The sequence below is a fragment of the Hemiscyllium ocellatum genome, chromosome 18, assembly GCF_020745735.1.
Source record: "Hemiscyllium ocellatum isolate sHemOce1 chromosome 18, sHemOce1.pat.X.cur, whole genome shotgun sequence".
NCBI lineage: Eukaryota > Metazoa > Chordata > Chondrichthyes > Orectolobiformes > Hemiscylliidae > Hemiscyllium > Hemiscyllium ocellatum.
In genome coordinates this window covers 53719595-53737363 of record NC_083418.1, presented here as the reverse complement: position 1 = coordinate 53737363, position 17769 = coordinate 53719595, and the positions used below count along the sequence as shown (strand labels likewise).

Below are 17769 nucleotides of genomic sequence, written 5' to 3'. Positions count from 1 at the left end.
AATGTGTTGCTGGTTAAAATGCAGCAGGTCAGGCAGCATCCAAGGAACAGGGAATTCGACGTTTCGGGCAAAAGCCCTTCATCAGGATTCCTGATGAAGGGCTTTTGCCTGAAACGTCGAATTCCCTGTTCCTTGGATGCTGCCTGACCTGCTGCGTTTTAACCAGCAACACATTTTCAGCTCTGATCTCCAGCATCTGCAGACCTCACTTTTTACTGTCAAATATTTGGGCACTAAAATTGCTGGCAGCGATAGCTGGACTCTGATGGAGAAGATTTGGCATCCAGAAAGGAGATACATATCGTGCAGATACTATTTACCAGATAGATCACAAGATGATTGAGTTTTTTGAAGAAGTAACAAAGAGGATTAATGAGGGCAGAGCGGTAGATGTGATCTATATGTTTGACAAGGTTCCACATGGGAGACTGGTTAACAAGGTTAGATCTCATGGAATACAGGGAGAACTAGTCATTTGGATACAGAACTGGCTCAAAGGTAGAAGACAGATGGTGATGGTGGATGGTTATTTTTCAGACTGGAGGCCTGTGACCAGTGGAGTGCAGCAAGGATCGGTGCTGGGTCCACTACTTTTTGTCAATTTAATAAATGATTTGGATGCGAGCATAAGAGGTACAATTAGTAAGTTTGCAGATGACACCAAAATTGGAGGTGTAGTGGACAGCAAAGAAGGTTACCTCAGATTACAACAGGATCTTGACCAGATGGGCCAATGGGCCGAGAAGTGGCGGATGGAGTTTAATTCAGATAAATGCGAGGTGCCGCATTTTGGAAAAACAAATCTTAGCAGGACTTATACACTTAATGGTAAGGTCCTAGGGTGTGTTGCTGAACAAAGAGACCTTGGAGCTCCATGAAAGTGGAGTCGCAGGTAGATAGGATAGTGAAGAAGGTGTTTGGTATGCTTTACTTTATATATGAGTATAGGAGTTGGGAGATAATGTTGTGAAACTTGAAAGGGTTCAGAAAAGATTAACAAGGATGTTGCCAGGATTGAGCTATGGGGAGAGGCGGAACAGACTGGGGCTGTTTTCCCTGGAGCATCGGAGGCTGATGGGTGACCTTACAGAGTTTTACAAAATTATGAGGGGAATGGATAGGATAAATAGACAAAATCTTTTCCCTGGGGTGGGGGAGTCCAGAACTAGAGGTTTTGGGTGAGAGGGGAAAGATATAAAAGGGACCTAAGGGGAAACTTTTTCACGCAGAGGGTGGTACATGTATGGAATGAGCTGCCAGAGGAAGTGGTGGAGGCTGGTACAATTGCAACATTTAAGAGGCATTTGGATGGGTATATGAATATGAAGGGTTTGGAGGGATATGGGCCGGGTGCTAGCAGGTGGGACTAGATTGGGTTGGGATATCTGGTTGGCATGGACGGGTTGGACCGAAGGTCTGTTTCTGTGCTGTACATCTCTATGACTCTATGACTCTATGTTCCATTCTCATTATCAGCAATCTCAAGCTTGTAATCATATGTTATTAGGGAACAAGATGTATTTAAAGTAATCACGATCGAAATTATAAACAGAAAACCTTAATTTTATTTGGATACTGTGCATCTGATGAAATATGTTTATTTTAAAGCTTAAAATTAAAGCCACTGGTGATGTTACTGTCATTGTGATGTCATTACAGTGGAAATGCATCAATTGATAAATATGAGATTAAAATATATTAATATCAAATGTATCACATCCTTTGATTAAACTGCCACCTTAACTTAGTTAAGACCTGGATGTATGTTGTGCGGGTATCACACATAAGGAGTGTATGGATTTACTGTTCTCCCTGTCCCCAACTGTTTGCATCTGGACAGCTCCATGACTACAGCGTGCAGTGAGAACATTGGAGGAGAAGAGATTTTGGCAAGCAAAACATATATAGTTTTGGAAAAGAATGGGAGGAGGTGTTGTAAGCAGGAGAATACTCTCCTTCTTTCTTCCTGAAATCAGAGTAACAAAAGCCTAAGCTTGGCTGCAAGTTTGGGCCCACTCAACATCGGTGGGGCTTCCTATTGGTCGGACAGCCGCTGTCAATCAGACGTCCTGTCCAATCCGGAGAGATTGGGGGCGTGGCAGGGGGCAGTGGCGCTGGATTCGAAAGTGCTTTTGATTTGACTGGGGAGCAGCGGCTGTAGGGGAGTTTGGTGTTGTTTGGGCTGGGGAAGGGCTTGGAAATTAAGAAACTGGTTCCCGGGCCAATATGAGCAGCCGTTCGACCGAGAAGCCATGTGTGCTGGGCTTCGACCAGTTTGGCTTCGCGGTGTTTCGGAGGCATTGCGATAAGTGGAAGCAGGAACACCGCAGCCATGAATACAGGCAAGTGTCTGTCCTTTAATAACCCTGCCCAAGGTTCAGACCCCGAATCTCACTTCTACGATCAATTATACAAAGCTACAACCATAAACAAAAAACATACAAGTGAAAAGAGCCTGCAGTAACCTTTTGAATCAAGACTGCAGTTCAGAGAGAATTGGTTGGTTGTAGTTGAGGGACAGGGCAGGCGCACCTGTTGCAGGAAAACTGGATTCCTACCGGGAATCATGTTGGCCGCTGAATGCCCTGTCGGCTTTATTGCCTGTTTGAGGACTGGGTTGAGTCGCTGGTATACAGCCAGCTACTCAGTTCCGCAACTGTCACTATTGTGCAGTGTATTCGACAGTCTCATTCAGTGTTCCAGTGAGAAATCCGTGCGGTTTGTTAATCTCAACCGCGACAAGGCAAGGTCGTAATTAATCGAATGGTGCAACTATTGAAAGTGGTTTGAATCTGTGACTTCCCTTTCTGGCAACAGTGTTTTCGTTATGCGGAAAGAATACTAATAGCGTGAACGGTTGCAAGTGCAAGCTACTGCAGATGCAATCGCCCGGCAGTTTTTACGCAACGTGAGCTTACTCTGAAATCAGAACGCGAAATGTGTCCACTAGCAATTATATGTTCATTGGAACTGGCAGTAGTTTCCGTTTCCATTTTCCAAAGTCGAAGAGTGGGGTTTCCAATAAAATCAATTTAAAACCAAGGCGTTCAGGGAGTGGAATTAGGAGCCAGCGCTTCATGCGAAGGCTGGTAGAGTTTTAGAATTTACTTCAGTAAGGGACAATAGCATCTCGATCAGGTCTTAATTTTAAAACTGAAATTGATTACAGTCTGAACAAAAATCTTTAATGATAATGGGGGAAAGATGAAGTTACAGATTTCACTGAATGGTCGGACAGTTTGCGAGGCTAAATTGTGTTCTTTTGTCCTGTGCCCCTAAACATAGCCCAGAATTTTATGGGACAGCACAATTTCCATTGAAAAATGGTCACACGCTTCTGAGTCTCATTAGTATGCAAAATTAAGAAAGCATTAAGTTTATCTGGATTGCTACTTTAAACCCTTCTGGGACTTTGAGGAGTTCACAAAATCTATGAACTAAAATCGAAAGTGATGTACGCTCTTCAACAATTTGTGGAAAATATAAAACTAATGGTGATGAAATTCTCTGTAGCAATACACAACACATTGGCCTTCCATTTTACACTCTGCCAGATCTTTTCGATTTGATTTCGAAAGGCTAATTTGGGGATGTGAATGTTTAAAAGGGGTGGCAATTTGTCACTTGTTTCTACACTATACCAGGGATTATTTTCATCTGTTATATCAACCATGGTTTAGTTGTAGTAAGCTCACTACACCCAGGCAGAGATCGAAGGGCATGTCAATCTGGATAATACACTATCAGAAATGCTACCATGTGGATGAAACCAAGGCCCTGCTCTCACACTCAGATGGGTCCTATGATGCCATTTTGGAGAAGAGCAAGTAAATTTTACCTGGTTATCTGTATATGTATGTCATTGCTTTTTGGCTGCTTTCAGTTCATAAGTTGGCTGTGTGGCTTCTTTGTGTTACAAGTGTGACTGTACCCAATTGGTTGTAATGTGACCATGGGTAACAAGGTTCTGAAAGATACAGCATTATTTTTAAAATGTTTATGCGTGCTCTCTTTCTCTCCATTTCTTGATTTATTTCTTATTTTCTCCTTTAATCACGTCCTGTCTATCTTTTCCTCTTCTCTCTGTCTGTGTCTGTTTAACTCTCATGTACTTCTCTCCAATCTCTCTGTCTGTCCTCATGAACCCTTTGTCAGTGCCCTTCTCCATCTCTCTCCTGTCTGCCTGCGTGTCTCCTTCTGTCTCGCTCTGTTCTTATGGATTAACCTCTTGTACCTCGGTTCACAGCTACCCAAATGTCAGTGCTTCCAAGCTGGAATCATGGCAGAAAATGCTTAGCAATTGGAATGAGGCTGGTGCATCATGCATGGAAAAGGTAAAGGGAATATTGCAAACTACTAAAAATGTTTTTTCTTTTAAAATGTTGTGTGCCAGTTGTAAGCATGTTTCACATAAATGTGATGTTTTCTTTCCTTCCTTACCTCCGTTATCCCTCAGATGAGGTTGTGAATGAAGCTCAGGTCTGGACTGACCTGTAAAAAGAAATTTAAAAATACTCGTGATTTTGCTCCTTTTGAGGAATTTATAGACTATTTGTTTCTTTCTTCTGGCTGTAAATACTGAGTAATCTTAATGCCAACTCACTGGTTCTTTCAAGAAGATCAATTTTGGATTATTTTGCAATTTGTTTACATGATGACATGGAAGTAATTGATTTCATCCCATGAATTGCCAGCCTGCAAATTTTCTAATCTTTCTGCATGTAGGTAAGGGTCAAGCAGTGGCTACGTCATTCCAAAACCCAAAGGTGTGGGGTAAATTAGATTGTGACTTGGCCCTCCACTGATCTCTCTCACATGGTTTGTCACAAAGTAACAATGGTGGAGGCATGATGAGCACAAACTACAAAATATAACACTACATGACTTATGCTAAATACTGTGCAATGAAGTGTAATGATTTGTTTCACCTTGTCCAGAATAATAGAATCAGAGGACATCAGCCTGAGTTTTGAAGTGGATAAATTCAAAACTGAAAGAAGAAATTTCAGTGACTGAAGGGTATTCAATGAGAACCCTGAAGAGACATGGGAGTTTGATTCTCAATAAGAAGTACAGTAATACTTTAGAGTGGCAGATAGTGAATTATGAGGCAATAAATGAGTGCAGTGAACATGGGAGGGGCAAGTGAGTTTTTGACCTGTAGTTCCCAGAACACTGCAGCACTTGAGGATTTCGTCACCTAATGTCTTAAGTCTGTTTTGACTTATTGATAGAAGTTAGAATGATTGACTAATCATAGTAACCATGTTATTAATTTGTGGTACTGTTATGTTAATGAAAGGTGAACTCCATGGCCCTTGAGAAGATATGTACCCCTGCAAGCTGGATGGTTCATGTAGCTTTGATACAACAAGGCAACTTGTTAGACTATTTTAATAGTTCAGGATAAAGCCAGCACTGAAGAAACTCAGCAGTTATGGCATGTTCATGCAGAGAGAAACAATTAACGTTTCAAGTTCAGTATGACTCTTCTTTGGTTCACTCCAGTACGTCTCTCCTCCCAGCACAATCTATTTTTTCTTTTCAGATTTCCAGCATCCTCAGTTTTTTTTTCTTTTCTAAGAAGCAAGTCCCATTGGTGAGGAGCAGAATCTCTCACAAGCGCAGGCTGAATAAGGTGGTGTTTTCTTTCCACTCCAGAGCATTGGTAAACCAGATGAATTTTTTTTTAATGATCCAGCATTGCGATCATTACCATTGCCATTTACCAATCCCAGTTTAGTGTTTCCAATTGTAAAAACAAACCAAAAAAAAGTTGAGCTCTGAGGAGGGTTACCGGATTTGAAATGTTAACTGATTTCTCTTCACAGAAGCTGCTGGACTTTTCCAGCAACTGCTGTTTTATTCTTGATTCACAGCATCTGCAGTTCTTTTGGCTTTAAAAAAAAACTGCTCAATTATGATATGAGCTGAGTTTATTAACTCAGACATCTGTATATTTTTGATATTTAAACAGTGATAAAGATTACAGAGCTATCTGGATCTAGCTTTGCTCTGTGTGAGGGAAGGGGAAGTCGATCCTGATCCCTCAATGCAAAGTTTGAAATCTTTTAGAAAACCCATCTCTGCTTACATGTGAAATAATTCACTCCTTGTGTATTCTTGTTAAGCTGATTTTTGCATTTGATCACTTTGTAGAGAGTGTTCATGGTTTTTTTTTTACTGAAATTTTATTTCAGATTCATGTCTTCCTTGAAGATGGTGTTCCCATCAAATTACGTGGACGTCTGTGGAAATGCCTTTTGGGCAGTGACCTAGCTAAACAGAGTAGCAGTCACACCTACCAGGTGAAGAAAGCTATTTTTCATCTGCAGTGTTTGCATATTGTTTTTTGTTTTAAAATCATATTTAATAGAAATTATCAAAAAGAGATGTACATTTATGCAGTCTTTCACCACCTTTGCAGACACTAAATACATTTGAAATATATTGTTATGTGGCAGTGAACACCATAGTTAATTTGCACACAGCAAGCTCATGTGCAGCAGTGTTATAATTTTAATGATGTTGGTTGATCAGCAAATGTTTACCAAGTGTTGGTAAGAACATCCCTGCTATTCTTCTGAATACTATCGTGATATCTGGGGGAATAAAAGTATGTTAATCACAGGTGATTTTCATATCAATTGGGGAAATTCAAATTAGCAAAGAAAGCCACATGGAATAATTCATTTAGTGTATTTGGGACTGTTTCCTGAAATAATATATTGTGGATTCAACCTGAGTTCAGGCTATTTTGGATCTGGTACTATGTAGTGAGACAATCTTAATTAACCTTAATAAAAGATCCCCTGGGGAGCAATGATTCTATCCTGGTCAAATTTGGTTTGAGGGGGAGTAACTTGGGTTAGAAGCATGTGCTAAACTTAAATAAGGGTAGTTACAAAGGTATGAAGGCAGAGTTGGATTAGGAAAGGCATTTAGCAGAAAAGGTAATTGAGGAACAATAGCAGATGTTGAGCAAAAATAGTTTGTGACTCTTAGCAAAACAGGCTCCCTATGAAGATGATTTCTAGGAAGGGGATAAAGGAAGGAAGCAGAGGTTCGTACCAAGCTAAACAAAAAAAGAACATACAATGTGGCAAAAATTAGTGGTAAATCAGCGGATTAGGAGAATGTTAAAAGCCAATGAAATATGGCTATAAAAATTAGAGGGAAATATAAATTGAGGGGAAACAAGTAAAATGTTTTTAAAAAGAAATAGCTTTTTAAATATAGGTGAAAAGAGAGGCCAAAGTGAACATAGGCCCTTTAGAAAATGAATATGAAGAAATAATAATGGGGAACTAGGAAATGGCTAGGGAGGTAAATAAATATTTTGCACTAGTCTTCACTTTACGTAACTAATAGCATTCCAAATATCCTAATTAATCAAGGGCACTAAAGTGGGGAGGAAGGAAGCATGGTGACTGTCTCAAAAGTACAAGGTAAACTAATGGGGCTAATGACTGAAGTCTCCAAGATCTGATGGGTTGCATCCTAAGATGTTACTGGAAGTAGCTACAGAGTTAGTAGATGCACTGCTTGTAATCTTCCAAGAATCTTTAGATCATGGAAATGTCCCGGAGAATTGGATAACTGCCAATGTCTCCCTCTTGTCAAAAAAGGAAGATGAAGAACAGCTAACTGTAGGCCAGTTCAATTCACATCTGTCATAGAATCACAGAATTGTTACAGTGCAGAAGGAGGCCATTTGGCCCATGGTACCTGCCTAGTTCTACTACCCAGTACCAATCTCCTGCCTTTCCCTGAAACCCTACACACTGTTTATCCAAATATTCATCTGATGCCCTCTTGAAGCCCTCAATTGCAAATCATCGCTCTTGCTTAGTTTGCACATCACTTTAAATCTATGCTCTCTCATTCACTTTTCTTTTATGAACAAGATCTAGCCCCCTTATGATTTGGAAACCTGTATTAAGTTTCCTCCCTGCCTCCTCTTCTGCAAGGACAGTCCCAACCTTTTCAGTCTATCCTTGCAACTGAAGCTTATCTTTCCTGGAACCATTCTTGTAAATTGCTCCATCTCCAATGCATTTACATCTTTCCTATAATATGACACCCACAGCTATATACAGTACTGCAGCTGATATCTAATATGTACCTTGTACAAGTTCAACCTCATCTCCTTGCTATTGTACTCTACTCCTCTATTAATAAGGCTTCGAACACTCTAAGCATTATTAACTGCTGTCTCCACCTTTTCTGTCACCTTCGATGATCTGTGCGAGTATACAATTGCCCTTCTTCTCCTGCACCCACTTTAGAATTAATACCTCCTATTTTTCTTGTCTCTCAATGTTCTCTAAACCAAAGTACATCCCCAATCACTTTGCATTGAACCTCATCTGCCACCTGTGTGGCTACCCCCCCAACTTGTCAATGTCCTTTGAGTTCTACACTCATCTGTTCAACGTTTACAATTCTTCCAAGTTTTATGTCATCTGTAAACTTTGACAATGTCCCCTTCACCCAAAGATCTAGATCATGAATATATACCAGGAAAAGCAAAGATCCCAATACTGACCCCAGGAAGGTCCACTATAAAGCTTTCTTCAGATTGGAAAGTATCCACTGACCATTACCGTTTCCTATCATGCAGCCAATTTTGCATCCATATAGCTATTGTCCCTTTTATACCATGACCAATAACTCCCATCGCAAGTCTGATGTTTAACACCATTGCAAATACCTTCTGGAAATCCATGTGCCCCAGTGTTGGAGGAAAATGGGTGTGCATTTAGAGATACATTATACAATCAAACAGTCAGCATGCCTTAATAAAGGAGAAAAAATGTTTAACATATTAATTGGAAATCTTTGAGGAAGTAACATGATAAAGGGAAAAACAATCAATGTGATGTATTGGATTTCCAAACGGCATTTAAGGGACCACACACTAGGTTGTGTAAAAAGGTAAGGCATGGTATTAGGGGTAGTTTAGTAGAATGGATAGAGGATTGTCTAACTAATGGCAGGTTAAAGGGAGTATTTTCAGGATGGCAACCTGGAACAAGTGGAGTACAACAGGGATCTGTGGTGAGGCCACAAGTATTTCCAATGTATGTTGTACATAGGCTAAGTGAATTAGCTGTTGGAAATGCAGGGTTACAGGGATATGATAGGGGGTAGGTTTGGATGGGCTACTCTTTGGTGAGTCAGTGTGGACTCGATGGGCAAATGACTGATTTTACACTGTGGGGATGTAATGGTTCTATATTAGTAACATAGATGACAAATGAATATGCTACCACCAAATTTGCAGATAAGACTAGAGAAGGTGGGTAGACAAGTAGTGAAGGTGACTGTGTTTATAGAAGGACTTGGGTAGATGGAATATAATGTGGGAAAAGGTCTGGTATGCACATTGGCAGGAAGAAATATTGAATTGAATATTATTTAAATGGAGTAAGACTGCAGAAAGCTGCAGCACAGAGATTTGTGTGTCCTTGTGCATAAATCACAAAAAGGTAGCATCCAAATTCAGCCGGTAATAGCAAAGGCACATTCACCATTGGCACTTTATTTCGAAGGCAATGGAGTATGAATTAGGGAGATATTGATAAAACTATTCAAGACCACATCTCAAATTGAATGATTGTGGTTTTTTCATCTTTTTTTTAATCTAGATTGATTCTGGTATAAAGGGATTTTCTTCTGAGGAGAGGGTGAATAGGTGTGACCGATGTTAATTTGAGTTTAGAAAAATGAGAGGTGACCTTATTGAAACATAGAAGGTTCTTAGGCTTGACAAGTTGGCTGCAAAGAAGTTGTTTCCCTTTGTGATAGTTTAGGACCAAAGGCCATAATCGTGGAGTAAGAGGTCATCCATTTTGGATTGAGATGAGGAATTTTGTCTGATGACAAAAATTCAAGTTGTTGTCCTCTGGTTACTAACCTTCAGCCAGTGGAAAGAGGGTTTCTCTTATTTAGTGTGTAACAATCCTTCCATTTTTAATATTTATGTACATCTCCGCATAACTTTCCCTGATCTTGCATCTCCTGTCTGTTTGACTTAATTGTGGTTCTCCCCCTCTCAAGAGAGTAAGTGCCCTCTCCACTTTCCCTTAGAGTTTACTATCCTTTCTAAAATGTATTGCACTGAACTGAATGCAGTACTCCAGCTGAGGCATATCTGGTGTTTTATTGAGGAATGCTTGAGGACAAATTAACTTAAGAATGGCATGGTTTAAAAATAACTCTGTATTTCTTGCAGGAGTATGTGGAGGAACTGCGCAATCAGCTGGCAAGGCTTGGCGTGAATGAGTATGGGGTGCAGGTGGCCATTTCTACACTGGAAAATGCAGATAAAGAGAAGACAGAAACAGACAGCACAGCTCCCAACCTGACAGCTAATCGCAACCCTGAGATCACCATTGAAACATTAAGACAGATTGTCCTCGATGTCGGTAAGGTGGCTAAATTTTGTGATCATGATGGATTTGATGCTCCTTGTCAGGTGATAGTTCTCAAGGGCTAAACACTTAGGTCTGAGATTAAACTGAGGGGTGTGTGTATATTTGGAACTCTGTACCATTAAACAGCATTGGATCCTCAGTCAATAGGCTTTTTTAGACTGAGATTGATCAATGTTTTTTTCATTTTTGTGGAAATTATGAGATCTGAAGGTAGGACAGGAGAATGCTCCTGCCATGTTGAAGCAGACTAGAAGGGCTGATTGGCCTGCTTCTGTTCTTGGGTGGTGGTGGATACAATCACGTATGTTGAATGTGAAGCTGAACCTGTTCTGCCTGACAATTCTGTAGTCCATATATTTGAATGCACAGTATGTTTGTAGAAGGGCGTCTGGAAGAATGTAAGTACTTGCAGATTGGTGTCATGCTAATTGACCATTACTGACACTTCATGCAAAGAGGAAAGAAGAATTACTGAAGGATTTAACTTTTTGTGCCACCAACCCTTGCACACATGCACAGCTACCTAATGCCACACTTGCTTAGACTGTATATTGTCCCAAAGTTTGTGTGAAGATTTGTAGCTCGGGTGCTTGTTGTAGTGGTTCTGTTCGCCGAGCTGGAAGTTTTTGTTGCAAACGTTTCGTCCCCTGGCTAGGAGACATCATCAGTGCTGTGGGGCCTCCTGCGAAGCGCTTCTTTGATGTTTCTTCCGGCATTTATAGTGGTCTGTCCTTGCCGCTTCCGGGTGTCAGTTTCAGCTGTCCGCTGTAGTGATTGGTATATTGGGTCCAGGTCGATGTGTCTGTTGATGGAATTTGTGGATGAATGCCATGCCTCTAGGAATTCCCTGGCTGTTCTCTGTCTGGGAACAGCCAGGGAATTCCTAGAGGCATGGCATTCATCCACAAATTCCATCAACAGACACATCGACCTGGACCCAATATACCAATCACTACAGCGGACAGCTGAAACTGACACCCGGAAGCGGCAAGGACAGACCACTATAAATGCCGGAAGAAACATCAAAGAAGCGCTTCGCAGGAGGCTCCACAGCACTGATGATGTCTCCTAGCCAGGGGACGAAACGTTTGCAACAAAAACTTCCAGCTCGGCGAACATGTATATTGTCCCACCAATGGTTGACTAATGAATGTCAAAATGTGGGTGATAAAGAAAAAAAAGTGAGTGGGTGGAACAAACGAACCAGTCCCTGACTATTTTGAAGACTTAACAGCAATCTAATTTGTTCGATATCACATCAGTCGCATGACACTTTGATCTTTTAATACAAATTGTGCCCTATGATCCTGACCCACTAGCTGTCCGCTGATGGAGTAGCGGTCCGAAAGTTTGTACTTCCAAATAAACCTGTTGGATTATCATCTAGTATTGTTATTTCTAGCTTCCAGAGAGAACAGTGTAGCTGAATTATTACAAGACTGATGGTATCAAGTTTTTGGGATGAATACAAGGGCATAATGATTGAAATGGACATAGAATTGATGTAGGGCAGTGTGGAGTGGTTATGGTGAGAGGAGAAAGTGAAGACTGCAGATGCTGGAGATCAGAGTGGAAAAGTGTGTCGGTGGAAACACGCAACTGGTCAGGTGGTATCCAAAGAATCAACATTTCTAGTGTAAGCCCTTCATCGGGAATTGGGGTTGGGGGGTGGACGTGGCAGAAGGAGGATGAGATAAAAATATGGTGGAGGTGAGATAGTAGATCCAATCCTCCAACTTGGCACCACCCTCTTGAACTGTCCTACCTGTCAATCTTCCTTTCTACCTATCTGTTCCACCCTTCACTCCAACCTATCACCACCACCCCCATACCTGCATCTACCTATCACCTTCCTAGCTGTCTCACCCCCACCTCACATCCTCCCTTCAATTCATATCTCAGCCCCTTGCTCCCCCACTCCTCCCTCCTTCACCCACACCCACACCCACCGCATTCCTAATGAAGAGCTTATCCCCAAAACGTCAATTCTTCTGCTCCTCAGACGCTGCCTGACCACCTGTGCTTTTCCAAAGCTGCACTTTTTAACAAGGCAAGGAGAGATAACAGAACAGCCAAAATCTTGAAGATCTTTCCTTAACAACACCTAGGTGTGCCTGTATGCTACAGACTGACATTGATCAATAAAACTGCTCACCAACCATTATCTGAAGCCAATTAGATATGCTGACCTTGTTAGCATTGTACCTGTCTGATAGATGAATTCAAGATGAAAGTCTGGTATTCGTACTGAACAATACAGGAAGTACAGGACCAGGGTGTTAATTTGGGAATAATACAAGGGTTTAAGTGAAGATAGTGTCAGCAAAGTTAGGGCTGGAATTTGAGTGCCTTTTAATGGAATGATAATTAATACAGTACTAACTCTTCTTGCCATTAATTTAAATCATTAATCCGATTCCTATAACTCATAAGTCTGTTTGAGATTTGAAAATGTCAGTTGCAAATTATTCTTGTTTCCTTTTTATATTGCTTCCTCAATTTTTCCTTTTTCTCTATTTGTCTCTCTGAAGCTGATTGACTCAAATTCTTCTGATTTTCTGCTCTGTGCCTCTTTCTTGAACCTTAATCAGTTCAAATGACAACAGTTAACCCACTTGCTCTTTGCCCCTCTCCCCCACACCCACACGTTATCAATTCACTCTCCCAGCAAGTCACAGAGCCAATTATGTTTGAACTAACAGCTGCTGCAAAAAGAGATTCACACCACGATGTGACTTTAAGCCCTGACCCAACACCCCCTTCTTGTTTCATGTTTCTTTGTGTAAGATTTTACTTTAGAGCGATGAGAAGGTCACCTCGATTAAATACTATTCATCAAGCCATTATTTGCAACTTTGAAATCATTTCATAATGTAATTATTTAGTATTTTGACTATTGAAACATTTTAGTTTTATTTTACACAAACAGCACTTAAAGATGTTTTGCAGGAGTTATACTCAGAAGCTTACACCCATCACAAGTTTTTGGGAGCTTTTTTAAAAGAAGGGGAGATGGAGGAGTAATTTTACAGGAAGAATTCCAAAGCTTTGTTTCCCAGCAACTGACTGCACAGTCGCCAATGTTAGAGCTGGAGGAGTGCGGAGATCCCAGAGGGTTGGAGGGCTAGGCAATGTTAGAAACTGAGGAGAAAGTGAGGACTGCAGATGCTGGCGATCAGAGCTGAAAATGTGTTGCTGGAAAAGCGCAGCAGGTCAGGCAGCATCCAAGGAGCAGGAGAATTGACGTTTCGGGCATGAGCCCTCCTTCAGGAATGTTAGAGACTGAGCAGAGCAAGAGCGTTGAGGAATTTGAAAACGTAGATGAGAATTTTAAACTTCAAGTATTACTGGACTTTGAGCTAGTCTGGGCCAAAGAACACAACTGGTGTTTGGTAAAAGTTAGGATGTGGACAGCAGAATTTTAGATCAATTACATATAATTGTACTACATAGAGTATTGGCTATTCAACCCAACTGAGCTATGGTTGTATTCAACTCTACTTCATCTCATCCTATCAGTACTGTACATTCTTAATCCCTTCTCTCTCATCTTCATCTAGCTTCCCTTGAATGAGAGTCTGAATCTCTGATCGGTCTTGGATAATTCCTTTGATTGTTCTAATAGAATTTTCTTAGTGACTACCTTTATATTTATGGCCCCTAAATGTTTGACTGGGTGAGTTTAACCCTTTATTTCCTCTAAAACCAGACAAGACATTTATTCATGCATACGTGGGAGATGTGTGCGTCAAGTAAATGGCATGCAGCTCAAATTTTATTGCAACAGAAAGGTTTTACATTGTTCTTACAGCTTCCAATTGGCCACTCTAACAGAATACTTTCCAATGAAAGTATTACATATTACTCACCCAATCTCTACCCAAACCTGATTGCATGATTCATAATCCAAGTTAATACACATGACTATGTTAAGCAATCCTATTCAAACTAATGTGATTATGCTATGAACTCATATCTTTATATGTTCACATCTTTAATTGTTAATGTGTATTTGTTACAGGAAATCTATATTGCTTGCTTCACCCCAATGATATATAATTTTGGTATCCCACGAGTGGAAACACCTGTATCTACTCTATTGGACTGCTACTTGTTCTTCTTAGGTAATCCCTCCATCTTGGGAAAAGAGCTCAACCTATTTAGTCTTTCCTGTTACGTTCTAGCCACTCAGTTTTATATCATCTCATCTGCAGTTATTGGAACCAACCCATAAGCTAATGATTTTTATGGGCATAAGTATTTCATAGCTTTTTTTGATTGCAGCATGGAATATAAATGTCATTTTATATAAAAGACAATTTTTTTTAAGCACACATTGTAATAGTGATGTTTGTTTCTTGCAGAAAGATCATTTCCCACTCATTGTTCCCTAATGGGTAAAAATCCAGAGGCAAAAGAAGGACAGGCAAAACTCTTCAGGATCCTCTCTGCATATGCCAAGTATAATCCCCAGATTGGCTACTGCCAAGGTAAGAGCCAGCACCATTGCTCCTATCATTTCAGTACGTCTTTAATGCAGGGTAAGTATCCCAGAGATTGTTATCCATCACTGGGAGGGAGGAGAGAGGGTTTTTCGTATGTGAATTGGCTGATATGTTTCCCACATTATAATAGTGCATACTTGTTTTTTAAAAAGAAACTTTGTTGGCTGTCAAGTGCTTTTGGGGACATCCTGTGGTTGTGAATTGTTATGGAAACTTGTTTAATGACACATGGTTGTTAACTTGTGTCATTAAAGGCAATTGATTATAAAATGTTAAAATGGTCCTTAGTGTGTCAAGTCAGTGTGGAAGAATATTCAGTGTTTAGCTAAGCATCCTGCTTCATGCCATAACATGTCAACCTCTTGAGAGTCATAGTCATAGTCATAGAGATGTACAGCATGGAAACAGACCCTTCGGTCCAACCTGTCCATGGCAACCAGATATCCCAACCCAATCTAGTCCAACCTGCCAGCACCCGGCCCATATCCCTCCAAACCTATCTACAGAAGAAAAATGCAACAAATGAATAGTAAGCAAGGGGAAATCTTGGTTGACCAAACCAATTGCCTTGGTCCTGGATCAATGGTGCTGGAAGAGCACAGCAATTCAGGCAACATCCAACGAGCAGCAAAATCAACATTTTGGGCAAAAGCCCTTCATCAGGAATACAATGTAAACACAAAGCATGGATGGTCATGCAATAGATGTGATTTATGTGGATTTTTAAAAAGGCTTTTGAAAAGTTGCCTCTCGATAGATAAATAATTCACTCACCCTCAATATCTCCATCATTACAATACGCTGTTATTAGTCTCTGGAAAGTAACTCGATTGGTGTACGCTTTGTGGATTTAAAAGTTAAGGGCATGGTTGGAAGTCTAAGCGAGATACTAATTATTAAGTAGTTGCAATGGTACCCTGAAGAACTCTCCTTGGTGTTTCTTCAGAAGCCTGTCCACTAGCGGAAATATGAGAACTTGACTGAAACCCCTGTTCTGTGTGTGTATAGCTATCTGCCAAAAGAGGGCAGTAGTGCTCCAGCTAACAGAACAATTCTTTTAAGGTCTGGTTATAAATTGAGCACTTCGTATTTTAGAAAAAGTGAGAGAGAATTGTGGGTTTTACCAAGCAGAGATATTTGCAGTTGAATATCTTTTTAAGGCTTTAAATATGAAAGTTTTCTGTTTTTAAACCAGCCAATAGTTTATCCAAGAGCACTTGCACTACCCCTGGATTCTATATAATTAAGGTAAAACCCTGATTGATTTTGAATTAATCCACAGCAGGTTAGGCAGCATCCAAGGAACAGGAAATTCGACGTTTCGGGCCAGAGCCCTTCATCAGGAATGGAGATGATGAAGGGCCCTGGCCCGAAACGTCGAATTTCGTGTTCCTTGGATGTTGCCTAACTTGCTGTGCTTTAACCAGCAACACATTTTCAGCTCTGATCTCCAGCATCTGCAGACCTCACTTTTTATTTGAATTAATCCATCCTACCTTAACATAATGTTGCAAGGAGTGCACCAGGTGAAAGTGTCAAGTAACATGTCCTGGTCAGACCGGTATGTTAGAGTATTGGAATGGAAAACCAATAATGAGCTGAAATCTAGCAGAGGGAATTTGTGGGAACTAGTAGCATGTTTCTCAGCTCACTCTGCAATCTATTGCCAACCTAGATGTGCCTACGTTGGAAGTAATACAGAAACAATATTGCAACAACTATATTTGCATTGTGCCTATAATGAGGTGCATTGTAGAACTAAATTTGACAATGTAAGGCATGTAACCACAGCTTAGTCAAGATACTATGCTTTGAGCAATGTCTTAAAGGATAAGAAGCTATAGAGGTTTAGGAAGAAAAATGCAGAGCTTATGTCCTGGACATCTGGAAATTGGGATGTGTAAGAGGCCAGAATAAGAATGGGGATATCTATGGGTTAAAGTCATGTAACATTAAAGAAGACTTCAGAGGGACAAGACAATGGAATCATTTGAGCTCAAAGTGGAAGAATCTAATTTGGATGCACTGACTAACTGGAAGTCAATTTAGGTCAGTAAGCACTGGCATGATAGGATATTTACATTAGTTAATGTTTTAATTACAGCTTCAGTTAGCTCTTTGAGTTCTGTTTGCAGGTGTATAATAGGCTTCTGAAATTGAGCTGTAATTCTCTAGTGCTGCTACAGCAACCTGAGAGTTTGCAAATTTATATTTTCACCTTTTCAAAAATTTGGTTTTTGTGCAAGTCATAATGTGACAATTGAAATTTTAGTTCAACAATGTAGGCAACCTTTAAGTACTAAAGTAGGTGGAATATAAAAGATTGCTTTAATTCAAATGCAATGTCTTTGTACTTTATGGCATGATATGTGCATAGGATGTGGCAGCAATCGACTTGTGGGCAGCTACAAACATCATGGTTGGCAAGTTTAGGCTACCACAACTTAGAGTTTTATAGTGTGGCACACAGAATTTTGAACAGTAAATAAATTGGCAGCACTTAGAATATTTATGAAGTGAAAGAATGGAATTTCTGCAGTGCCTTTCATGACCTCTGTATATGCCACAGTTATTTACAGTCAACTAAGCAAAATTTTAGAGTTGTACGTTATAATGTAGGAAGCATAACAGTGAATTCATACTGTCCAACAAACAACAAAGAATGAAAGAAATGTCTTTTTTTTGTCATTAGCTGAAAAGTAAATATTAATCACATACTGAAAGAGCTCCCCCTTTTTCTTCAAAGTAATACTGTAGATTCTTCTATCAGAGGGCTGAGCCCTCTATTTTTAAGGTTATGAGTGCTAATTGTATATCTGTTGATT

General features: G+C 40.2%; 1 protein-coding gene across 1 annotated transcript in view; it reads left to right on the top strand.

The window, feature by feature from the left end:
• The first annotated feature begins 2332 nt into the window (after nt 1-2332).
• si:ch211-266k8.4 (rab GTPase-activating protein 1-like) overlaps nt 2333-17769 on the top strand; it is a 113902-nt gene continuing 98465 nt past the window's right edge. The window contains exons 1-6 of the mRNA XM_060838652.1: nt 2333-2342; nt 2818-2908; nt 4247-4334; nt 6201-6308; nt 10238-10430; nt 14804-14929. Coding sequence (XP_060694635.1) covers nt 2333-2342; nt 2818-2908; nt 4247-4334; nt 6201-6308; nt 10238-10430; nt 14804-14929 — 616 coding nt within the window. The remainder of the gene's footprint in view (nt 2343-2817; nt 2909-4246; nt 4335-6200; nt 6309-10237; nt 10431-14803; nt 14930-17769) is intronic.